This window comes from Chelonia mydas, chromosome 1, assembly GCF_015237465.2.
Source record: "Chelonia mydas isolate rCheMyd1 chromosome 1, rCheMyd1.pri.v2, whole genome shotgun sequence".
In the NCBI taxonomy this organism is placed as follows: Eukaryota; Metazoa; Chordata; order Testudines; family Cheloniidae; genus Chelonia; species Chelonia mydas.
This window is the reverse complement of record NC_057849.1, coordinates 226,982,405-227,008,740: the sequence shown is the minus strand read 5'-3', so window position 1 is coordinate 227,008,740 and position 26,336 is coordinate 226,982,405. Positions and strand designations below refer to the sequence as shown.

General features: G+C 43.4%; 1 protein-coding gene across 9 annotated transcripts in view; it reads right to left on the bottom strand.

The window, feature by feature from the left end:
* SCUBE1 (signal peptide, CUB domain and EGF like domain containing 1) overlaps positions 1–26,336 on the bottom strand; it is a 304,131-nt gene that overhangs the window by 218,469 nt on the left and 59,326 nt on the right. For all 9 annotated transcript variants that reach the window (XR_006287903.1, XM_043538048.1, XM_007061754.4 and 6 more), the window contains exon 4: positions 3,870–4,004. Coding sequence is in view for 8 of the 9 variants with exons in the window: in XM_043538048.1 (XP_043393983.1) it covers positions 3,870–4,004 (135 nt within the window). In the remaining variant the exon portion in view is untranslated. The remainder of the gene's footprint in view (positions 1–3,869; positions 4,005–26,336) is intronic.

Here is a 26,336-nt window from a genome sequence, read left to right as displayed (position 1 = left end):
ATTTATGGCAACAGACTCACTCCTTGTCCTTCTCCCCCCCAAATGAGAAATTTAAAAAAACTTTACCTTCATTTTCGCATCTTTATCCCCCAATGTCAGCTCTGTATACAGACTCAGCTCTTGTTTCCATGCTTGTGCAGGGCTTTTTGTCTGGAAATCCAGTATTCCCAGTGGTCTGAGTCCCTCCATGCTGCTTGTTTGCTCTGTTTCTAGCTGCTGCTTTATTTTCTTGTTAATCACAGCTCTTCCTTGCTGTGAGTCTTACTAACAGTATTGCCAACCTCAAATGATCAAAGATCATGAGTCACACCCCCAAAAGTCATGAAACTGTCCCCCAAATCATGAGATTTTTTTTTAAAAAGTGTTATATTGAGTTGTTTGGCTGGTCTTTTGAGTTTTGAACTCACCATCCAACCCCATGCAGGTGTGCAACAATTTGTGTTGCCCAGGATCCCAAATTTATTAAGGTGATTTTGAACCCTGCTTCAGGAGCTCTCAGCCCCACATCTGCCTGTCCCCCATCAATTCCACCCCACATCAGTTCAGCCCCCATCCCCATGTCTGTTCCTCCTGCAGCTCATCAGACAACTTTCCCGGGTCTGGGGAGGGAGTGTGCTGCAGGGGGGTTATTTTCTCCCCCTTTCAATATAGGGGAGGCAGCTCCAGAGATTATTCACCTCCTTCTCCTTCCCAGGCCAAGAGTTGCAGCGAGGGAGAGGGGAAGTGCTGTTGCTCACATGACGGGAAGGGAGAAGAGGGAGTGGAGCTATCCTGAGATGCTGGGCATTTTCTGCTTCCTCCTCCCTCTCTTCTGAGAATGATGTCAGCTGCTGGGAGGTAGTGGGGAGAATTCTGCCTGTTTCCTGTAGCAGCTTTGATTGGCTGCTCTTCACCAGGAGGTGGAACTGGTGGGAAAGCAGCCAATCAGAGGGAGGTTTCCCTAGGCAGAGCTGAAATTTGAGAGAGAGCTGGAGTTTCTCACATCACCCTGAGACTGGCTCTCATCCTGGCCAAACTTGCATGACTTGCAAAGAAATCCTAGGAACTGTCAACACTGCATTAGACTGACCACTGCTATCATGTTTTACGTGCCACATATTGGCTAATAACATGAGAAGGCTCCATCTTCTAAAACTAAACTGGCTGTTTACTAAGAGAGCTATTTACAGAAGTGCTGCAACCATAGTGAGCATTCCAGCCACGTGTGCACAGACTGACTTTCTGGTGCCTCTTCCAAACTCTTCCCTCCTGCAACCTTTGCTCTCCCCTCCAAATTCCATGTGGATTGCTACAGCTTTGAATGCCAAATCACTTAAGCATGCACGTAACTTTAAACCACATGAGCCATACTGACACAGCTGAGGTCAGCAGCGACTCTCAAGTTGGACCCCCATTAATATAAATGAGAGAAGGCTGCAGGCTGGGAAATCTCTGTGAAGGCTCAAGAGCTCTGGGGTATATTCTCCCACATCTGAAATAGCCCAAATCCAATGCCTTTCAGGGCACATTGCAAAGCTTCTCTTTTTCACCAGACATTTGAAAATGGTGGGAGGAAATGTAAGAGCTCGAAATTGTTTGAGTGGGGAATGAGCTTTGTTGTGGATTATCTTTAAAGTGTGGCACATACTATGTACTTTTAATTGATATCAAAGGTGCCTGAAATGTATGGATAGGCACCCATTTTAACATTTTTACATAGAAGTCAATGGGAGTAATTGTGTTTAAAATTTACATCCATGCTTAAGTGTTTGGAACGTTGTGCTTGGGTTGTGACTGGAGCCTACATACTGATGCTGGGTGTGGGAAGGGTCGAAGGATCCTTGTTTCCTTCTCCCACTAACCCATGTGCACCTGTGTAAGTGTAGACACATTCTAGCACTAAAGAGGTCTCTAGTTAAATACTTTGATAAAATAATATTTCTTCTCTGTTTTTTCCTGAAGTTTTTATATAGACACCCCAAGTGTCTAAAGTGACTAAAAATAAACAATATTCCTAAGGTTAACAGCTTATATATTTAATGGAAAGAATCTGATATATTTCTCACCATGCCTGGTTACTGTTTGCACTTCAGCCAACTTGGACAATGAAAACAGATCACTCAGTTTCATTTCCTGGTTCTAATGTGCTAGCCCAATGTGTTTGTGCTTGGGTTCACAGTGCTACAGAATAAAGTTTACTTTTAAAAAAAAACTGACGCTTTATTTTTGAAAAGTCATAGAGCATTCATGTCATGATACATTTTGTAACTGCCTCTTCCCCTCTTATTTCAGACCCAAAATAATTTGACTATGTTGCTTTAATTAAATCTTATTTCACACATTCTTTATAAACAAGCTAGCACAAACACACTCACCCCACACATTTTTATTATGGGTATACCTCAGTCACCCTTTAAATCAGCTTCCCCAGTCCTCCTGCAAACTAAGAATCGTCCTCACCATAAAAACTCACCATTTACCTCAATAAATCTACTTCATATAAAAATCTTTTGCCTTCAGAATCTCATTTTTCATTTGTTTCATTAGCTTCCATCTCGGATATCTAAATTCCCTTTTATTACAGCTGGGAATTTTTATAATGTGCAAATTGAAATAATGACTGTATTGCAGCACTCTGCAAATGGTTTTCATTAAGCTTCCAGCTACTATTCCTTGCTCTGTTGGATATCTTTGTGTCAGGGTTACTTTATGCTGGACAGAAATTTGAACAATTTACATTGAACAGAATGACTAAAAACCTACTAGATAACTTTTAAAATACATCAGCTGATGGAGCTTAATTGCAGGTTCTCAAAATCAGAGTGCTTTGGTTGCTTTAAACTTGACAATCATTTTAAAATACAGAGAAACTGAGTAATTTTCTGGATTGTACATATTTTTAAAATCAAAAATATTATTTATCTCTGCAATTCTAAGTTTACAAGCACACTGTGAGAAACATATTTAGAGTTTTAAGAAAGTTCCTCCTGTTAGACTATAAGGTTTTGGTTTTCTGTTAATATAGTGACTAAATTCACATCCTACACTCAGTAGGAAGCTCTGGTTAATTACAGTGACTTAAAATAATTCAGACACTTTTTGTATGGCAAGTGGAAATTTAGAGTGGTCATTTTGTTGACCAGACTCATTTTGCTGCTTTGAGACTCACCATCACCTCTTTTTAACTGAATTTACTAGAATATATTCCCACTACTCTTAGGGTCACCAGAAGTCTGAACGATCACATTAAGAATCCATTTAATTGCAAAGATTTATAGTTGTGTTGCTCTCTTTTTCCCTTTTGCACCCAAGCTTATCTTCTGTGTCTGAAATTTACAGGAAAAAGAGAGGCGATTGCTCCAACCAAAATCATCACTAGATTATGACCACAGCTATATGGAAAATCCTTGATTTTACAGATACTGGCGATCAGCAACCAAAAACTCAAGCAAATTCAGTGGGCTTCTGGCAAAAGAAGAGTGTGTATAATTTTCCAGATAAATTAGCCATTTGTTTCAATGTAAGTTTTGGTACCACAATGCCTAGGGTGGAGGGTTACCAGTTTAAATGGCTTCTCTGTTCTAATGGTCAGTAGTTTTACATTCCAGATATTACTATTTCATATCAAAATCTTTTTTCCTCTGTCTTACTAATGAATCTGCTGCCAGTTTAGACGGTTGCATAATGAATCAGTCAAGATCCTACCAAAAAAACCCACCAACCCATCAACAGACATATCTCACAGAAATCTATGGATACAATACACTCTCCAACTTCTATAGCACAATGATTTCCAGAGATCTGAGGAGAAAATTATAAAGAACATAGTTTCTGAATATTTTATCAACATGGTTACTCCACTGAACATGTCTCTAAGACTGAGCACTTACCATTGGAGCGGTGAATACAGGTGTGCTGGTTATCACTCAGGAAAAAACCCTCCTTGCATTGACACTCATAGCTGCCCATTGTGTTCACACAAATCTGTTGGCATCCTCCATTGTTATCCAGACACTCATCAACGTCTAGGGGAAAAAAAATGAGAATGTAATATCTACACACAGACTGTATGTTTAAAATAGCAAGCATCAACCAAAAGGCACTCTGTAAATTAATCTAATGCAATTTAAATGGGCACTATTACAGTTAATCCAAATTAATCCATTTAATTCTTTTTCTCACATCACAGGTTTAAAGTTAACATTAAAAGAACTATGGGGGGGAGGGCGGATCCAGCTTAAGCCACGATGCATTCTGAGTTGCAAATTGATTTCCAAAGCACAATGAATGTTAACGTTCTAAAGAGCTGTGACCCCATCTGCCAAAAGTAGTGTTGTGCTCTGTCATTCCCTATCCACTTGGAAAGACATACTTCGGGCCTACAGTAATTTCTATCAGGGTAGCAGGCAAACACAAAGGGCATTACTGGGTGAAAAGAGTCTTTATAGAGTTCTTGTCTTGAACAGAACAGCATGCTTCAATTACTGAAGTCATAACCGCCTACTTTGTCCATTTGTTTAATGTTGTTTAATGAAAGGAAGGCTTCTTAAATCTAAATGTTCCATATCTGTATTGTCATTTTAACAGGCAAATATATAAACCCACAAAGGCAGCACTAGCTACTGGCTGTTTTGAGGGTCCCTTCTCTTCTCCTCTGAGCCCCCCCCCCCACCCATCACCTCCCTTTGGCATTAAGATTGTTATACTGTTCTGTTTAACAGAGACATGTTTTACCATTAGGAGAACACTGACACTAAGTACTCCTTTTCTTTTTGCGATATACTCAGTGTATCTGACCTGTATTCAACCTTGCAAGCAGTCTCATCTTTTGCTCATAAAAGATTGCAGAATATCCCTGTTCCCAGTTAACTCTTTGGAAAATAGAGTCTCTGCCACCCAAGAAACTCACAATTTGTTCCTTTTGTGAGGCATTGCAAACAACCAACCAGGTATTTCACAGGAAGTGCCAACATTTCAGTAAGGGACAAAAACTATAAACGCCTCAGCAGGGTTGGCATAGCTACTGCAGTAATTATTTCTTCAGGGAAGCCAATGGTATATGAAATTACCAGACATGTTGCTTAGGCAGGTACACTGCATCCAGGAGATTTGAAATGCTAGAGAAACCTGAATGGTAATTAATGTTGCAATGCAGGGCTGGTTCAGCCATCCCTGCTGAGCCTGATGACCTAAGACCATGGGGATCCACCTATGCGAGTGTGATGTTTACTGCACAAGCTCCAGCACTATATAGGATGGTAAATGCAGGCACAGAGCACTGTAATGAGGATAACTCAAGCTCTAGAGAGTAAGAATGTCTCCTCCTTTATCGTGGACCAGCATGGGAACATGCAGCAAGTTTTCCCCCCTCCCTTTTACCAGGAAACTGTGAGGCAATATTCTCCCAAGTTCCCCCCACAAACACCGCCTACCCCTCACCATTCTCAACATGTTATCACTTCCTCTTGTCCCTTTGGGAGACTGAACCTCTTTAGCAGACACATCAGAGCCATTTGAGGAGCACATGAGGAGAAACCATCTGAGCCACTGGAGCTGGGAGGGGAAGGAGCAGTCACATGACTTTGCAAGAGACTGCATGTGCAAGTGAATAGGCCTTGTGGCAATAATAATGTTAATATTGATACAAATAGCCCTAATTCAGTCTACAGAGTTTGGATTAAATTTCTTCAAAATTATGTATTGGATTGTAGACTCGTTAGCTTAATGCTAACTGGAGAAAAAAAAATCTCACTTGATCCATAGACAAAAACAAAATTTTGCTGCGAAGTGAGACGTTTTCCAAGTGTTGCCGTCCATATTTTCACAAAACAACTTGAACAATTGCCTTTCCTTTCTGATGAATAATTTGAAACAAATGCAATATTTTATCAACATGTTTTTCTGCTCTTGACAGTAAAATCTGACAATTTACCTCTTCTGTAATGAGACGGCCTCATGTACCACCAACCCCTACCCTTTGTATCTGAGAGTTAACGTTAACACAGTTCAGATTCTGAAAACAACTGGAGAAATTTCTAATAGCAAAATGCTGTCAGTTACTTGCACCAAAACGAGCTCAGTGGTTTGAGCACTGGCCTGCTAAACCTAAAGTTGTGAGTTTAATCCTTGAGGGGGTCATTTAGGGATCTGGGGCAAAAATTGGGGATTGGTCCTGCTTTGAGCAGGGGGTTGGACTAGATGATCTCCTGAGGTCCCTTCCAACCCTGATAGTCTATGAGACCATTTGTAAAAAACAAAGACAAAGGAGATGATTTGAGTGAAAGGGAGCAACTTAGCTCTAGAACTTACTCCCATACCGTAGGAACCTGCCCCCTGCCCCCACTCTGAGGGTGTGATTGCCTCGTACACTGTGTAGCATTGGTTTGTCTCTCTATTTAGGCTCTCCTTCTCTTGAACCTTTGCCCTAAACTCAGATCAAACTCATTTTAATATCCCAGACTGTGTGTCGGATTAGATAGCTAACTAGATATAGATATACATATAACTTTGTTTTGATATCTTGTACTGTACATTATCAGTTACTGCTGATTGTTCTAGAGACCATAAACTCTCATGTTAGGGCTTGCAACGAGGGGCGGGAGGGAAGGAGGCTGTACCCACTTTTCCTTTATGGCTAAATGAGGTCCCAAACCTATTTTCTGTTATAAGGGTCATGATTTGGCAAAGGTTGAAAGACCCCTGATCTCAGCAGACTGGCTCCACTCCCTGCTGATGGATTGTTTCTTATTCACTGTGTGAGGAATCATTCTCACATGAGCTGATCTCAGGCACCCCACCACAAGCACCTGCTCCAATCCTCCCCACTCCATTGGGAGAGCAAGGAAGATGCCAGGCGGGGAATGAGGGGGCAGAGGAAGGGGGTAGTGGTTTTAGGGTACATGTATTAGGCTACAGTCCCAAATGACTACTGCTCTAGACCTCTCTACCATAGGCACTACTCTTAAAGGCCTCCAGGAGTATAATCCACAAATGGTCACAGAGTTATGGCTAGAACAGTGGGTAATGCAATGTCCGGAGTGGCACTGTGTAGGCAGTCACTCTAGCTATATGGCAATGGCCAAAGGCAGATTGAGTACCATGCTCTCGACAGGCTCTGCAAAGTGAAGGAGCACATGCAGGGGGTAAGGGATAGCTTTGGGAGGGAAGGGGAGGAGGGAGAACCAGACAGGGAAGAAGTGTGGCAAACTCCAGGACAGTTTGAAAGAGATAGACAGAATTTATGTAAATATGGTAATATATTAAATTCTATAAAAATTTATTCACAACTTCATTTACCTAAACCCAGTGGCGAGCTGGAGCCGGTTCGCACCGGTTTGCTAGAACCGGTTGTTAAATTTAGAAGCCCTTTTAGAACTAGTTGTTCCGCGAGGGACAACCGGTTCTAAAAGGGCTTCTAAATTTAACCTGCCAAAAGTGGCGCCTTAGGTGCCGACTCCATGGGTGCTCCACCCCTGGAGCACCCAAGGGGAAAATCTGGTGAGTGCAGAGCACCCACCGGCAGCTCCCCGCCCCACCCCTGGCCCCAGCTCACCTCACCTCTGCTCCGCCTCCTCCCCTGAACGCGCCGCCATGCCCTGCTTCTCCACCCCCTCAGGCTTCCCGCGAATCAGCCGTTCGCACGGGAAGCTGGGGCAGACTGGGAAGCAGTCGGCGGCTTCACACTCAGGCTCAGGGAGGTGGAGGTGAGCTGGGATAGGGGGGTGCAAGGAGGGCCGCCGGCGCCGCAGCAGGTAACGTGGGGGGGTGCATGCAGGGGAACTGCTCCTCGCCCCAGCTCACCTCCACCACCCTCGGCCTGAGCGGGAAGCTGCCGCCTGCTTCTCAGCCCTCCCAGGCTTCCCGCCAAACAGCTGATTCACGGGAAGCTGCGGGCGGGGTGGGGCAGAGAAGCAGAGTGGGGCAGCGTGTTCAGCAGAGGCGGCGGAGCGGAGCTGAGGTGAGCTGGGGCTGAGCGCGGGGTAGGGGTCGTGGGGGTGGGGAGTTGGATGGGGCAGGAGTCCCAGGGGGCGGGGGTGGGAAATGACCCCCTCGTGGGGTGAGGAGAGAACCCATTGTTAAGATTTTGGCAGCTCATCACTGCCTAAACCCACCAGATATCTAGACCTATAGTTAGCAGGCATGAAGTCATATTTAATAACCTGTTTAGATTGGACCAGGGGTTCTCAAACTGGGGGTTGGGTCCCCTGAGGGTTATTACATGGGCGGTCGCGAGCTGTCAGTCTCCACCCCAAACCCCGCTTTCCCTCCAGCATTTATAATGGTGTTAAATATATTAAAAAGTGTTTTTAATTTATAAGGGAGTTGTACTCAGAGGCTTGCTATGTGAAAGGGGTCATCAGTACAAAAGTTTGAGAACCACTGGATTAGACCTTGTGCATGGTTTGGATTGTGGGTTGAGGTGGAGGAGCGTGTGTGTGTGTGTGTGTGTGTGTGTGTGTGTGTGTGTGTGTGTGTGTGTGTGTGTGTGTGTGTGTGTGTGTGGTCATTACAGCTGATGGAGTATTTTTTAGTAAAACCAACAAACATGCTTCTGGCTTTTCAATTAATGCATCTGCTAAACCTTTCAAAGCATCCCACCTGTACTGCAACCATGGCTAATTCAGAGTAGTTACCATGTGAAGATGGCACACCTGTTTCAGCCAGTGTCCCCAAGGGCCTCGTTTTGAAAAATAATTCTGATCAACCATACTTTTTCAACACACTCCAGGAAAAAAGCCAACAATCAAAGGACCTCTAATGTCAACCTCTAACGTCAATCCCATCTGAGACCAAAATCACAAGCTTGCAGTGAAAAGAAATGGAAACAAACTAGGCAGACTGATTGTCAAGGGATGTGCATCCACTCCCACCCCATTCTTTTTCCTGGAGACTCTCTTCTCTTCCTTAAGAACATAAGAACGGCCATACTGGGTCAGACTAAAGGTCCATCAAGCCCAGTATCCTGTCCTCTGACAGTGGCCAATGGCAGGTGCCCAAAGGGAATGAACAGACAGGTTATCATCAAGTGATCCATGCCCTGTCACCCAATCCTAGCTTCTGGCAAACAGAGGCTAGGGACACCATTCCTGCCCATCCTGGATAATAGCCATTGATGGACCTATCTTCCATGAATCTACCTAGCTCCCTTTTGAATCCCGTTATAGTATTGGCCTTCACAACACCCTCTGGCAAGGAGTTCCAGAGGTTGACAGTATGTTGCGTGAAAAAATACTTTCTTGTGTTTGTTTTAAACCTGCTACCTATTAATTTCATTTGGTGGCCCCTTGTTCCTATATTATGAGAAGGAGTAAATAACACTTTCTTATTTACTTTCTGTATACCACTCATGATTTTATAGACCTCTATCATATCCCCCCTTAGTCGCCTCTTTTCCAAGCTGAAAAGTCCCAGTCTTAGTAATCTCTCCTAATAAGGAAGCCGTTCTATACCCCTAATCATTTTTGTTGCCCTTTTCTGAGCCTTTTCCAATTCCAGTATATCTTTTTTGAGATGGGGCGACCACATCTGCACACAATATTCAAGCTGTGGGCATACCATGGATTTATATAGAGGCAATATGATATTTTCTGTCTTATTATCTATCCCTTTCTTGATGATTCCCAACATTCTGTTCGCTTTTTTGACTGCTGCTGCACATTGAGTGGATGATTTCAGAGAACTATCCACAATGACTCCAAGATCTCTTTCTTGAGTGGTACCAGCTAATTTAGACCCCCCTCATTGTATATGTATAGTTAGGATCATGTTTTCCAATGTGCATTACTTTGCATTTATCAATATTAAATTTCATCTGCCATTTTGTTGCCCAGTCACCCAGTTTTGTGAGATCCTTCTTTCTGAGTTTCTGCCTTATGGCAACATTATCATAAGTGTTTAAGTGACACAGGAGTCAAAGTCTCATTTTCAAAAGCGAGTAAGTCCCATTGACTTTCAGTGAGAGTTAAGCTCCTACGTCACTGAAGAACTTTTGAAAATTTTACTCTAAAACTTTTTCTTTAAAACTTTTGGAACATGTCTCTCAGAATGCAGCTTTTGCCACTGTAGCACTGTGCAGCAGAGAGATGGATTGCTGGTAGCAGTAGTGCAGGACTTCAAGATAGTTTAGCAAAACACAACACCAATTCTGGGGGAGAGGGGCGCCTTTTGGCCTTTAAGAGAAATGGGTAGAGAAGTTTGGGCCTTAAAGTCAGTATTTTCTGAACCTCTTTAGTCAGGAAGTTGGTCTGCAAATCTCATGAGAAAAGGCCTTCCTGAGGTGGAAATACTGCGTATAGCCAGTGATGAGCTGCCAAAATCTTAACAACGGGTTCCCTCCTCACCCCACGAGGGGGTCGTTGCCCACCCCTGCCCCCCAGGACTCCTGCCCCATCCAACCCCCCCCACGTTCCTTGATGCTCCCCCAGGACCCCTACCCCATCCACCTCCATCCCCTGACTGCCCCCAAAACTGGGCAGGAGGGTCTTGTGGGCCACTGTAGTGGATGCCCACCCCTAAGAGCCAGAGGCACCTGCCGGGGGGGTGAGGTGGGGAGTCCCGGAGGTGCTTACCTGGGGCGACTCCCAGGAAGCATCCGGCAGGTCCCTCTGGCTCCTAGGGGCGGGGGAGCATAGCTGGGGGGGAGCAGGGGGAGAGGCTGCTCCCCCCACTGATCACATCAAAAGCGGCGCCTTAGGCACCGACTCCCTGGGTGTTCTGGGGCTGGAGCACCCACGGGGAAAATTTGGTGGGTGCAGAGCACCCACCGGCAGCTCCTCACCCTGCGCCCGGCCCCAGCTCACCCCCGCTCCGCCTCCTACCCTGAACGCACCACCCAGCTCTGCTTCTCTGTGCCCCTCCCTTCCCATGAATCAGCTGTTCGGCGGGAAGCCGGGGAGGGCTGAGAAGCAGGCCGTGGCTTCCCACTCAGGCCAAGGGTGGCGGAGGTGAGCTGGGGTGGGGAGCGGTTCCCCTGCACACCCCCCCCGGTTACCTGCTGCGGCGCGAGCGGCCCTCCTCACGCCCTCCTGCCCCAGCTCACCTCTGCCTCCCTGAGCCTGAGCGTGAAGTCGCCACCTACTTCTCAGCCTGCCCCAGGTTCCCGCGCGAACAGCTGATTCATGGGAAGCCTGAGGGGCGGAGAAGCACGGCGGGGCGGCGCGTTCAGGGGAGGAGGCAGAGCAGAGGTGAAATGAGCTGGAGCCGGGGGTGGGGTGGGGAACTGCCGGTGGGTGCTCTGCACCCACCAAATTTTCCCCTTGGGTGCTCCAGGGTGGAGCACCCATGGAGTCGGCGCCTAAGGCACCACTTTTGGCCAGTTAAATTTAGAAACCCTTTTAGAACCGGTTGTCCCTCGCAGAACAACCGGTTCTAAAAGAGCTTCTAAATTTAACAACCTGTTCTAGCGAACTGGTGTGAACCGGCTCCAGCTCACCACTGGTGGTATCCTCTTTCCACCTCCCTGTTCCACTCCTCAAGAGTGCACCAATGTTGTTGTGCAGTAGGCGTCCTGGAAGATCTGATTTCGAAATGACATTGGAGGTACGAAGATTAAATCTGGAAGTGGCTGTGGGAGTTGAGCAAATGGCATTAGGTTAGATGTCTTAGACAGCAGCTCCTGCTGAAATGTTCATATAACAGGTGAGAAGTTTGTTAAGGTAAGAGAATGATGGATCACACCAGCTGATGTGGTTATGAAAGAGCAAGAGGTTTGTAAGTAAAATAATTGCTAGCCACATTTATTGGACCATCTTTACAAAATGGAAAGGTAGGTATTAGGAGCATGAATGAATGAGAAGGGGACATATCTGATTGTGGATGTGCAATAAGCATATCTTCAGGATGAGAGAGAATAGATCTCGCAGAGATTTTAAGAGCATGGCCAAAATTTTCAAGCATATGTACATAAAGCTAGACACCTGAAAAAATCTGGCCTCTGGATTACAAAAGGGAATGTGACAAAAGTGGAAAAGAAACATTGCATTAAAAGGAGAATGAAAACCGATGAGCTCAGCATTTAGACACCACGGTGATAGAAACTTTACACAAAGCATAGATCAGATCAACAGATAACATGCACTTCAGAGGGTGGGAAAAAAAAGCTACAGCTGTGAATGCTTATTAAAATATAACTTTAAAAACAGAAAGTATGAAAATTGCTATACCCTGCAAAAGCCAAACAAGTTTTACAGAAAAAGGGAGAAATAAGAAACACTGATAATTGCATCAGCTGGCAACTCATTAGTAATCTGGTTATTCCATCTTTCATGGATCCTTCTAATTAGGAATAATTATTCTCAACATCAATTTACCTGCAATGGCTCTATGTGGGAACCTGTTTTTCCATTTCTTTTATTCAGTTTCTTGTAATGCTTTTCCTCTTCTTTTGGTGTGTGGAGGCAATTAGATTTAGCTGAAAAGTTTGTCTATATAACACAAATTCTTTAGAAAAGAAAAAATGCATTTACCCCTTCAAGGGTTTCTTTTATCTTAAAAGTGAAAACACATCTCTAAGATGGAGAATAAATTGCACAAATGTATCAATTAACTGTATAGACTGTACGTTCTTTGGAGCTATCTTTTTATTATGAAGGTGTACAGCCTCTAGCTTAATGGGAGCTTGATCCCACGATGTGTCAAACAGTATCCCATCTTCTGTAAATGGTGTCATTTATTGAGCTTTAATTATTGGTCTGCTCCACAGTCACTGATGTAATGTAATTGGGTTTTCATTTGCTCTCACAGTCTTTGATGGAAGCACTTGAATGTGGGAGCTTAAAATTCGCTTTCTGGGATTGTTTGTACAAATACATTTGGATTTCTCAAATTTCCATAGAAAATGAAACACAGTAAGGCACAAGTGTGGCTGAAGCAGATGCCTTTGAAAAGCAATAACTTGAGGGAAGTTTTTAGTGGTATTTATCTAGTTCTAGTAATAAATCATCATCTCTATTCTAATCAACAAAAAACATCGCTTTTGGAGACTATAAATGCAGCCAGACTGTCTGCTCAACATCCAAGGCTAAGATAACAAACCAGTTTTCCTGAATCGCTCCCAACCTGCTGTGCTAATATTTGGGTTATTCATTATGGTATTTTGTCCTTAAACTGGAATTCCAAGAAAACAATACAATGAAAAAAAAAAGTTTATATCCCCCACCCTGATTAAAAAAAAAAAATCAAATATCTTTCCACTCTCCGCAAACGTAGCTGAAGCCTGTGTTCTGTCACAACAAGGAATAATTTCATTCCCTTCTATGATGTCTGCCCATTTACTGAACAGAAATAAACTGCCTCAATGCTATTATGCCAACAGAGCACATAGGTCAAGCCTGATGATGTCATTTCTTTCTTTCTCATAAACAATCAGGCACCACAATTTGCCCTTTTAAGACATCAAAACACTTTTCACAGCTTTTAGCATTTCCAAAATAAACACTAGAGGCTCACTAAAATGACATTTACTTGAAGCCTCTATACTCTTGTTAATCATCTCTCCTTTTTACACACACACGCGTCCCTTGACAACACTGACTGAACAGAACACAATTCCCCAACAGCTTTTCAAAATAAGTTAACCTGCTCTTCTTGCAAAATATTTTAACATTTACTTGAATGGATGTATTTGACACTGCTCCTTTCTACCCATGATGTCCTTTACTACTATTTAGTAAAGGCCAATAGTCTCAAACCTGGGTGCCCTTAAATTTAGGTTCCGAAATCCATATTAGAGGCCCACACATATCTAAATAAAGGTAGCATATGCCTGCAGTTCCCTTTGATTTCCATGGGATCTGGTGGTGCCTAGCACTTTTGAAAATGAGACTGCTTCTGTTCAGATGCCTAAGTATGGATTTAGGAGCCTAACTTTAGGCCCTAAGTTTTGAAAATATTGGCCAAACAGTAATCTGTGGACTAAATTATACCAGTTAGGTTCAGCAATATGCTGAGTATGGAATCAGACCAACTCATGGAAAGCTTGAGGAGGGATCACGTGAGCTGCCCAGTCTTCATGTCAGGTCATCTTTTGTGATGGTCTTGCCTCCTTGCTATGTCCTTCGGGCAACTGTTACCTCACACATACACAGAAAGCAGTTCCTATACTTCCCCATAGCTTCTGGTTGCTTACACCTTTCTTACATCTGCCCCTAAAGCTCACCCATGCCAGGATCATGAATAATATGGTTGTGTATGTTTTCTCTACTGCTGATGTCACAATATCGTATCCATCTATATTCTGTAATTATCTGTCATATCAGGCCTATATTTGACATCAATATGACTTCATTTTGAACAAATTTAAACACAAATCTAAAGGCTTTGATAACAAATCTCTCTGACACAGATTTCCTAACTATAAAGTAGGCATAACAATACTTTGTGCAATCTTCTTATTTAAAATATTAAAAAATAAATACATGACTAGAACCAGCTCCCTCCCCAATTTATCGTTTTTGGGTGGGTATTGACATGGTGCTCGGAGGTCTGGAAGGTCCAGTGGTTACCACACCAGATGTTCAGCCTCTTGCTTCCCTGACCTGGTGGCAGAGATTCCTGGTTCCTGGCTTTAGGCCAGGAATCTTCTGGCCTCCACTTGCATTTCAGCTTCAGCCCTTAAAGAGGTGTGAGAGGGAGACCTGGGCCCTCCCTCTCCACTGGGTCCCAGCCCAGGGCCCTGTGTGAAGCAACACTGTCAGGGTCCTTCTGGCAGAAAGTCTAAGTCCACAGCCCTGGGCTATTTCCTATGTCCTTTGGAAGTGACCCTTATAGTCCAAAAGGCTTGCAGTGGCTCTCCTGGAGTGGTGCCCCCTTGTGGACCTTTTGTGCCATCTTGCCCCAGCCTCAGGTCCCTCTGGGAGGGGATGGATGTAAGGCTGGAAGGGGTGTAAATACACAATGCCCTTACAGTCAAATAGTAAAATTCACTCACTTTTGGGTCATCCCCAGACTCCTCACGTGTCTCCCTCTCAGTCAGGGACGCAGTGCTTCTCACCCTGCAGCTCTTCTGGCTGTCCGGGTTGTAGTGAAGCTCCCCTCACATAGAGAGGCAAAGCTACCTCCCACCTCTTTGCCAGCCAGCCCTTAACTGAGCCAGTCTCTGTCCTTTTCTTCTCCCTCCTGGCCTGGCATTGGCTGCAGGTATGGGGGAAGGGGCTGCCTTAGCTGAGCCCAGAGACTCCTGCTCCTCTGTGGTTGCTCTACTCCATCACAGTGGGGTTTTCAAAAAACCTAATGTTATTAGTGCTCAGCTCCCAGTTCTGCTGTCAGGGTTATAGTGCCAAAATAGTCAGGACAGCCAGGACAGGGCTTAAAAAAAGGACTGTCCCAGCCAAAATGGGACGTATTGTTACCCTAGTTAGGGTGAATTGAATTGAACTGAATTGGAATTTAATTGAAACGTTTTGTTTCGGGTCAGTCTGACATTAATCTGTGTTTGCTTGAACGGTCACAAAGCCTCATGGAAGATATAGTTTAGGTGCAAAGTGCCCATTTTCCTTTATGGGCCAGATGGGGGCCTGTTCCATCAAAGAGAATGTGGAGGTGAGGTACCCGAACTACCATTCCCATGAGGAACCATGGCAGCTCAGGCAAACACAGATTAATGGCAAACCAATCTAATTTTTATTCAGTTCAATAAAGTAAAGTGGAATATTTCTACCTGTGAATTTTGAAAAAGGTTGATTTCAATCAGAATTTTTTTGGAACTTTTCTACAAAAAATGTTTATTTCTACTTTTGACCGCATTCAGGATGTTGTGGAAAGCGAGTCACACCATCTGTTTGGTTCAAACAGTCTGGTTCAAACCGCATGCAGGGAGAGGGAGACAGAGATGGTCATACGCAGGTGCCACCCTGGTCTCTATCTGCCCTGCCCCTATAATACCAGTCTTATGTAAGTCCAAATCCAAGCCAAATGATACATTTCCTTATTAGTTATTTTTCACCACTCAAGCATTATTAATAAAGCCTTACAAGGAGATAACGGAAAGACAGTTTCATAATTAGCACTGTGCTGACGCAGCTTGTTATTATCAAGATCTGCGGTTTGCTGTGGCAGCATTCTGACTAGGGACTTTTGCAGGGTGGAGGGTGCATATAATGGTCAGATAGAGACTCTTCTGGAGGCCCTTTGGTTCTCTTCTAGTTAGAGATTGGCCTAGTCCATTATCTGGGTCAAGTGCCACAGTCCAGCATACGCAAATGCTTTTAGCTTAAGCCAAGTCTTACAGGATACAGGCCTGTAGGCCTCTTGTGTTACAGCTCTTGCATATGTTGCATTTAGTGCATAGACTGTGCCGCAGAATGGGAAGGGGTCAGGTCAACAGTAATTTCCCCCACAAGGATTAAAACAAGTTTCAAAATACCTGTCCAGTGGGGGGAAATTCCAGAATTCCAATTTTGAACCAGCTCTAGTTATCATATTGGCAAAATCCAGTAGCAATGTCCAATATACCATGGAAAGAGTTTTGAATGTGGAAAAACATTTTTTGGTGACAGAGGTGGAAAAATGAGTTGCCAGTTGTAGCACAGGATAGTAGAAAGAACCTGTTTATGGATTTCTTCAATTTACAAACTGTTAAGGGATTTTATTCCAAATAATTTGACTATTTAAGACATGGTCTGAAAAATGTGTTTGACTGCTTCCTTAATTTACATGTGTGTAAGATTTACACACTGTAAGTACTAAACCAATTATTTATTTCACATTTCAACAGAAGGATGATATACTGGAGATCCAGAGGGCAAGTATGTGCTTTTTAGCAAGTAGGAAAAAGGTATTGACCATTCCCACAGATGAAGCAGCAGCATTGGTAATGCCAAGCAGGAAGAGTGATGATGTTAATTGATATTAGGTTAAACTGAATTTAGAAGCAGAGATTCTTAATAACTGGGCAATCCCAGATGCATTGAAAGAATGTGGCTTTTGATGAAAGACATTTGGGACAGCATGGAAACCATTCCAACCAGGTTTTGTTAGATATATAAGGAGCACTAGATTATACTTTAATGGATTATATGCTCCCCTTCATATCTGCAAGGGAAAGGGAGCAAAAAACCCAGACAATATCCTTGCTGGGAAGTGAGAGTGAATGAGTGGGGAATGCTGTCTCCACAATAAACTGCCTCGTTCCTGCCAACTTCACAAACTCCACACCTGGGGAAGTGATAGCCCGAGGACCCATTTTCTCATTCTGTTCAGGTACAACGCTGCATTCCAACAAAGCAAAGTTACAAAGTCCATATTTCTAAAACACACAGGAGGCCAGATCCTCAGCCAGTGTAAACTGTCATAGGTACAGTGGAACTATATCGATTTATGCCAGCTGAGGATCTAGTCCAGAATTTCCAGCCGCCTACATATGAATAACCTGCATAAGAGATTATTCAGGCTACAGGTTGTGACTTAAAAATAAAATCAAGACCTTTCAGGATAAAAGATACTACCTACGTGTTAAAAAAATTTTTTAAATGTAAAATGAGACATCATTCACTTTAATTGTGCCCTCTGTTACACAGATACATGCTGCTAGAAATCTTGTTAGAACTCCAACGATGTGGCTTTTCCAGCTATCAAGACCTCAGAAAACATTTAATTCAAAAATGCTGCCATAGGTATAAAACGTTTAGACACTAATTATGGGTGTGTTGCATTACAAACTAAATGAACAAGTTTAGCTACCTGTAGTTCTTTCAAAGAGCAGTTGGTGTTGCTATGGTTGATATAATTGAGGGTGTTGTCATCCACTCAGCAGCTAAAAGACACTACAGTAGCATCTGCATCATCCCCTCATGGAAAGTGTTAATGAATTTAATAGGGATGAAAGGAATATGCTTATATAGAAATTGCTCTAAAACATTTATAGAATTTAACAGATTTATATCTTTCCTATTGGTATCTTAAATCCCATTTGATGAAATTCTATAGCAGGAATATAATTCTTTATTTAATTTTGCAGGATTAAAAAAAAAACTAATTAAAAGCTAAGCATTTTCTATTACTATTGTAGGAATTTTCCACAAGTGGTTGATTGAAAGATAACAGATTTCAAACCGATAAAATATATTTTTTAAACCAAAACAGATAATTAACCTGCAGAACTCATTGCCATGAGATACCACTGAGTCCACCAGTTGAGTAGATTTTAAACAATGGATTATGTGGATCATGAGAACATCCACAGTTACATAAGACAGGAATAAATATTTACAGGGGACATAAATCACACGGTTCATATATAAGCCAACCTGTAATTGGCAGCGGTTAAGAAGAAACACTCCATGGGCAGGTTATTCCAGTATGGGATTTCTTATATCTTCCTCTGAAACATCTGATATTTGTTGTTTTCTGGGACGGAATACTAGACTAGATGAATCATTGTTCTGATCTGGTATTGGCAAATACTATGTTCTTATGTCTGATTGGCCACAGCCAGTTGCTGCCACATCACTCCTTGAAGTACAGTCATGAAGATATCATAGAGTAGTGATTTGGTGCGTACATGTTAACTCCAACTTGAGAACTAAAGCTGTGTGAAATTACAGTTGCCATACACTGGAACCTTCTTACTTTTGGTTCATGTAGACTTGAACCCCTTCAGTTTTTCATTTGAAGTTTTGATTTCAAACTCACTTAAACTGAAACTCAGTCCAGCCCCCCAGTGTTCATGTGATTTCACATCACAGGAATAAGCTTTACATGCTTTCAACACGCAATCATAAATAAACTTGTGAGACTGGGCCTACAGTCACTCAAAATATTCCACTGAAATCAAAGGGAGTCTTTCCAGTAATTTAAAACCTTTGCACTTTATCACATCTTCCAACTGAGAATCTCAAAGCTTTTCACAAACATAAATTAAGACTTGACACTCAAAGGTAAGTAACACACCCATTTAACACAGAAGAAAATTGAATCAGAGAAGATAATGCCCTACCTCACAAGGGGTTGCACGCATAAGAACATGCTGGATTGGGATCTAAGTGCTTTGATGGATTGGGACCAGAGTGCTTAGCCTCTTGCAGGATCAAGTGCTAAATGACTTGTGCCCTCAGTCACAAAGCAAGCCCCTGGTACAAAGAATTCAGATTATTCGACTTCCTAACCTGTTCTCAAAGCAAGAGGCCATGTCTTATTCCATAAATCAGTAATGGGATGTACGGCTCAATGTTTCCTGTCATATTAACACTTTTTATTGCATCTCTGCCTAGTTTCAGAAGCAGTTTCTCACTTACCTCTTCAACATAAATGAGAGACAGAGTTAAACAAATGAAGTTTTGCAATGCTTCTAAAGAGCATTAAAAAAAGAGTTGAAATTCCCAGTTGAGTCTAAATATAGCAGCACGTAGATTTTATCATAGTGAATTCAAAGACTTTTTTCTTAATATAGAGCCGAAATGCTATACACAGTGTCATTAGTTTTCTTTTTCTAGTATTTATCTAAAAATGTTTTATAGTTACTTTTATATTGCACTAAGTAAATAATAGAAAAGATTATCAGTCCATATTTATACCATTTCAACCTTGAAAGATTGTACATTTTTTCTTTTGTAAATAATAATGCTTGTGATGACAGTACATTAGGAATACTTACAAAAATCAATTTAAACACAATTTTTGCAGTATCACAGACATTTTTAAAAATCCAGACATATTTAAATAATTTGGGTTATTTTATTTTTAAACCTGCTTTAACACTGAAGAAAAACAGATGTAGAAGCCTTATCAGATCACATATCTCGTATATTATATTGTTTTTAAATGTATACCACAGAGTCCTGGAGTTTTGGAAAGGCATCCCTATTCCCATATCTGCAAAGGGTTATCATATGCTCCCTCAGTTCTCATCTATATAATAAGACTCCAGGAATGTGTGTGTGTCACCAGGGCCGGCTCTAGGTTTTTTGCCGCCAGAAGCAAAAAATTTGCTGCCCCAGGCTCTGAGAGCGCAACTGCCCAAGCCAAAAAAACCACGATGGCCAAAATGCCGCCCCTGGAATTGTGCCGCCCCAAGCACGTGCTTGCTTTGCTGGTGCCTAAAGCCAGTCCTGTGTGTCACTCTGAAGGCTACTATGTCTGTAGCATCAGTGTGAAGATATTGAAACAACTACTAGCACGGTTGAGAGCTCTTTTTGTTCAGAATTTCACCAGATTCAGTCATGACTGAGATTCCCGATTTGTTACCATCCAATCTCAACCCTTTTGAGTTTAAGAATTATACCCGTGCAATGTACAGATTCAGTAAGGCACGTATCTATGTCACAACAAGACCATTGTGATATCAAATGCAACTCAACTAGTCACGAACCTTACTTTACAGCTTATTTACATGCAATAATTTCATGGGTTGTATGAGGGAGACTGCACAGATGGTAGATTACTTGGTCCAATTGGCTTACCTATGTACCCAACTGCCACCCACACAAATCAACACAAAACTCCCAGCACAACTTCCCTAGAAACAAATCAAGACAACCACCCACACAACAACATGAACAGCATAGGCCAGAGGTTGTCAAACTTTTTTTGCTGGGATCCTCTTTGAAAATATTTAAGGCTGTAATGGCCCCGCTCCCCCCCGCCAAAAAAGTGACGACCTCCCCATACCATGCCACACTTACTTCTCGCTGCTACTGGGCGTGGCACTGCCTGCAGAGCTGGGCACCCAGCCAGCAACCGCTGTTCTCCAGCCACCCAGCTCTGAAAGGCTCGGATTGTCAGCCCCGCGCATTGCTAACAGCCAGAGCCCCAGCATGGGGAGGGGCTGACAGCTCGTGACCCCTCTGTAATAATCTCACAATCCCCAGTTTGAGAACCCCTGGTTTAGGATATCACCAGGTCCAGTCATCAGTGGTCCTGGGAGAACCAGATGGAATGTTGGTGTCCAAGATTCTGTGGCAGTTGGTATGTGGCAGTTGATCAGCAGTAACAGGTACATGGGGTAACAAACAGGTGGTTGTGCCTCCAGCAGGGGGCAGCTTTGTGCAAAAACTTTGGGGATCATGTACAAACAGCAATGTTGCTCGCTATAACACAGCACAAGGAAACCAGAGCCCCCATTTTCAGCTTTTTTACATACATGACTTTATGAATTACACTTGTGTGACAGCATGGGATTTCAGTTACTAGTTTATTTACAGTTATGTATATTCAGATTCTTTCCAGATTTTCCATATATATCAATCTCTGCAGCCCCTTAATCATTTCTTTTTGTTTTTCTCCAAAGTCCAAAGTTCTTTCAATTTTTTGAACCATCATTTTGATACTGTCAAGTCCCGAAATACATTTATTTGTTTTTAGATCTTACCTGTAGTCTTCCAAATGCCATATTAAAACGTGTTGTCATAATTTTGTCCATATGTTTGTTTTGGTATCATTAAGCTAGAGAATTCCTCCCTTTTAGGATAATGTTATATCATGTAATTGTATATGTTTCCACTGTGTAATGCATAGTGAGATACTGCCATTTCTTTGCATAGAAAGGGTCTGATCCAAAGCCCATTTAATCAGTGGAAAGAACCCAACTGACCTCTCTAGGATTTGGATTAGGCCCAAAGAGTTTTAGCCCTGATCTTACAATATGATCCAGTCCTTTACACCTGCACATAGTCCTAGCGAAGTCAGTGGGACTCTACATGGGTGCACGAGTCCACTGTGTGCATCAAATTGCAAGAACAGGGCCCTAGAAAGAGTAATAGAAACCAAGATTCTGGCCTGGGACCTGCTTAACAAGGGTATTGATCATTATATTTTACTTTTAGTGCTCATCCATTTTAGGACTTGACTAAACAGAGAGTTAGTGACGGCAAGCTGGCGTGTAAATCTATAGTGCTCTAACTGCCATGTTGATCCTACTACCACACACTAGATGGTCTGCAGTGTGCTTTGATCTACTGCAATTTGAACTACAGAACTTTTGAAGTTAGTGAGTGTGGCATGCTAGTTCACTGTAGATGATGCCCCAGCTTGCTGTACACTAACTCTTTGTTTAGACAAGCCCTTAGAATTTTGCTGCCATACAGCTTCTGGGTTCTTTATTTATGATAGGCTGAGATTATGACTTCCTAGTTGTCATTGACCAAGATTTACTCTATAATTTTTATTATTTCCTCATACCTACAACATTTACAATTGAGCTGACCCAAACTCACTCTCGTTTTGGTATTTTTTAGGTCTCGGTGGATGAAAAAAGCAAGCAAATAGTAAATTAACATGCAAAGAAAGATCTGTCACGTAAACACAGGTGGTTAGTTTGGGGTGCCCAAATATTTAAGAGGTGCTCAGAAGGAAAGCTTTCATGTAAAGGCTCATGGGGACTGTCATAAGAAGGAATGTCTTATGGCAAAAGCTCAGGACTCAGAACCTATCTTCAATGAGCTTTAGATCAATGATCCACTAATTTCAGTGTCTTTGGATCAGGCCCCTTAGAATCAGAATTGCTAGCTTTTTCTGTGTGAAACACTGGACAATAATCTAGGGAAAAGTGTTCTCTAACTTGGGCTTCCAAGCTCGCTACACCTAGCTCCCAAATTTTTAAAGGTGCTGACCACTTACAGCTCCAACTGATGTCCATGGAATTGCAGCTCTGAAAAGTCAGGCTCCGGGTGGCTCAAGTTGGGCACCCAAACACTCAGGGATCCAAAAATTTGAGTTCTCTAACTTGTCTGTGTCTCAGTTTCCCATATGGTATGCAAAAATGGAGATAATAGTTCCCAACATAGGCTCTGATGCCGTGGGTGCTCCAAGGCTCAAGCATCGATCAAAAAAAATCCACAAGGCCAGATTAATCTTTTGTGTGCTCTGGTGCCTGGACTGTGGCCCCGCCTCCTGCTCCGCTCATGCTCTGCCCAGAGGCCCCGCCCCCACTTAGCCTCTTCCCCCTGAGGCCCACCTGCCAGTCGGTCCTGAGTCCTTGCCCCTGCTCGACCTCTTCCCCATGAGGCCCTGCCCATGCTCCCATGGGGGAGCAGACAGAGAGGCGCACCCACCGGCAAGAACAAAAGTCAGCACCTGTGGTTCCCACCCACGGGCTAATGGAGCGTGCCTTTAAGAGAGACATTGTTCATAAGCCATAGATCTTTAGCCATGACAATTTCTTTGGACTTATGGGAAGGTCTTATGCCCCGGGGTGGGCAAACTACGGCCTGCTGGCCACATCCAGCCCGCCCGCCATTTTAATCCGGCCTTCGAGCTCCCACCGGGGAGCGGGGTCTGGGGCTTGCCCCGCTCTGGTGCTCCAGCCGGGGAGAGGGGTCAGGGGCCACTCTGCACGGCTCCCAGAAGCAGCAGTATGTCCCCCTTCTGGCTCCTACACATAGAGGCAACTAGGGGCCTCCGCTCTGCATGCTGCTCCCAAGCGCTGTCCCTGCAGCTCCCATTGGCCGGGAACCGCACCCAGTGGGAGCTGCGCCAGAGGATGGGGCAGTGCGCAGAGCTGCTTGGCTCCACCTCTGTATAGGAGCCAGATAAGAGACATGACACTGCTCCCGGAAGCCGCTTGAGGTAAGCGCCACCCCGAGCCTGCACTCCTGAGTCATCCGCCGTGCCCCAACCCCAGACCTGATCCCCCTCCCACCCTCGGAAACCCTCAGTCCCAGCCCAGAACACCTTCCTGCACCCCAACCCCTCCATCCCCACCCCAGCCCCTGCACCCGTAGCCAGAGCCCTAACCCCCACCCCCACATGCCCCCCTGCCCCAGCTTTGATCCCCTTACCACCCTCCAAACCCCTCGGTCCCAGCCCGGAGCATACTCCGACACCCCAAACCCCTCATCCTCAGCCCCACCCCAGAGACCGCACCCCCAGCCGGAGCCCTCACCCCCCTGCCTCAATCTGGGGCCCCCTCCTGCACCTTGAACTCCTCATTTCTGGCCATACCCCAGAGCCCACATCCTCAGCCAGAACTCTCACCCGCTCCCGCACCCCAGCCCCAATTTCATGAGCATTCATGGCCCGCCATACAAATTTCCGTACCCAGATGTGGCCCTTGGGCCAAAAAATTTGTCCACCCTTGTCTTATGCCCTTTGACCAGAGTCATGCTAATCAAGCCTGAGGTACTCAAAATGCCTCTCTTCAACTTGTTTCGTGAACTAGTACTTCTGTTAACAGGGGCACAAACTGTTAACAGATGAAATGTGCCTGGACTACGTAGGCCTCAGTCCCAGCAGGGCTATGGTCCGATCACTTTTTGGCCACGTCAAACCTGAGTGGCACTGTGTCTCTGTTTGCCAGATTGCAATGCAACTCACTCTAGTTTGGAGGGGGGTAGGTTTATGGAATAGGGGTTCAAGCTGCTGGTGGGGGAGGGGTCACCTGTGAGGGAAAGAGGAGAGTCAGACGTGTGTGGGCAAATCTATACTCCACCACTTTAATCGGCACTTTGCAGTCCCTACACAAAATAAATTTTTCCAGGCAAGTCAAAGACCTGATGTTTCTGAGGATTTGAATGAAGGGACTCCTGGAACTTTCTATGGCCAGTATTAAGAAGTGGATAAGGGAGAAAAACCCTAAAACTTAAAACCAGCCATGAGGCCAAGGGGGGGCAGGAAGGGGAGCGATATCAAAATTAATCCTATAATTATAACATTACATGAACAGGGAGCCTTGAGGCTTAATTCATTAGTATTTGTACAACACATAGAGATCCCTAGATGGAAGATGTAGTATAGGGGTTCTCAAACTGGGGGTCGTGACCCCTGAGGGGGTTACGAGATTATTACATGGGGGGTCGCAAGCTGTCAGCCTCCACCCCAACGCCTCCAACATTTATAATTGTGTTAAAAATATTAAGAAGTGTTTTTAATTTATAAGGAGGGTCGCACTCAGGGGCTTGCTGTGTGAAAGGAGTCCCCAGTACAAAAGTTTAGAACCACTGGTGTAGTACATGCGGATGACTATTGTTCATTATTAAATTCAGGAAGAGTTATGAAAATAAAGCCATTTAATTTTGTGCATCTGAATACTAAAGGCTCCGGTGTCTTAGTTGCGTTTGTCATTGTAATAATTCATTTGAGGCAAAAATCTGAATCAAAGGGAACTAGTGACTGTTTTAAAATGATATAACACTATTAAAAGTAAAATTAATTCTCTTAACAAGTAGGAAGCTAGAAATAATTTTGTAAAACATGATATTACTAGGAACTGCTACTTCTAATGTTAGGTTTTGAAAACAGGGCTCAAAAGGTGCCTGTAAAATAAACATACATTCACCTGTTTCCATGCATAGAAACTTTCCATTTGTGTATGCAGATCCGTTACTTGTGCACTTTACTTCAATCTACAATGTGGATTTTTCCTGGTGCACCCATTGCAACTCATTTTGAAAGTCTGGCCTCCTCCTAGACCTCAAACAACTGCCAAGCCCTGAAATCTGTACTCATGCAAAATGCTCGCTGTAAAAGAGTAAGGGCTTTAGTCAATAAAAGCGTGTGGTTTCGTACATGTTTTAATAAAAATGAAGAGTTATGAAAATAAAGCCATTGGGTTTCTACATCCCTCCTCTGACTGCCAAGAGGTTTCAATCAGATTAGCAACTATGAAAATCTTTAAGAGAATTTATGACTGATAATATCATTAAAGGCATATCTAGTGTATTAGAGGGTGACAGTACCAAATGGTCTGATCCCTACCCGTCACCTAGGTTTAGCAAAGTAGGGGGAGCGCAGCTGGATGAGGACCAAATGAATGGCCAATCATTCCGTTTCTCTTTAAAATATTTGTGTTTATGAAATGTACGAAGCTTTCCAAAAGTTGTTTAGCTTCACATTTAAAACGTTCAATGTTTTAACAGGAAAAAAATCTATTTGAACTGTTGGGTAATATAAAGAAAAATAAACATCAGTAATAGAAGCATTCATTTGGAGTTCATGTGAGCAACATATTGCATGCAGCTGTCTGAAGAGAGAAGAAAAAATAAAGCTGAATCAAAAGTAAGGCACTGCTCTCTTTAACCATGCCAGTGATTATGCAAGCTTAAATCAATTAGTGTTACAACTTGTCGACATTTCGCATCTGGGAGTATATGAAGTGATTTCTTATATATTTGAAACTCCCCTCCTGCTTTACGTTCAGAGGCAGATTCAGCCAACCCCATCCCCAATTTACACCTTCATCCCAACACTGTGGGAGAGGCATCAGGTAGGTTTTTTTTTCTAACTGAATTTAAAAGAAATCAAACTAAATAGTAACATTTGATAGACGTGCCTGGTCTGTTAAATATATGTATATAGAAATTTCATTCAATTTAATAAAATCACTAGAAATTACATGTGTTGTAATGATGGTCACTCTGTAACATGGTAACACCCTGTTAAACAGAAAGATCTGATGACTATTTTCCGGTATAGCTAACTGTTGCAGTGAT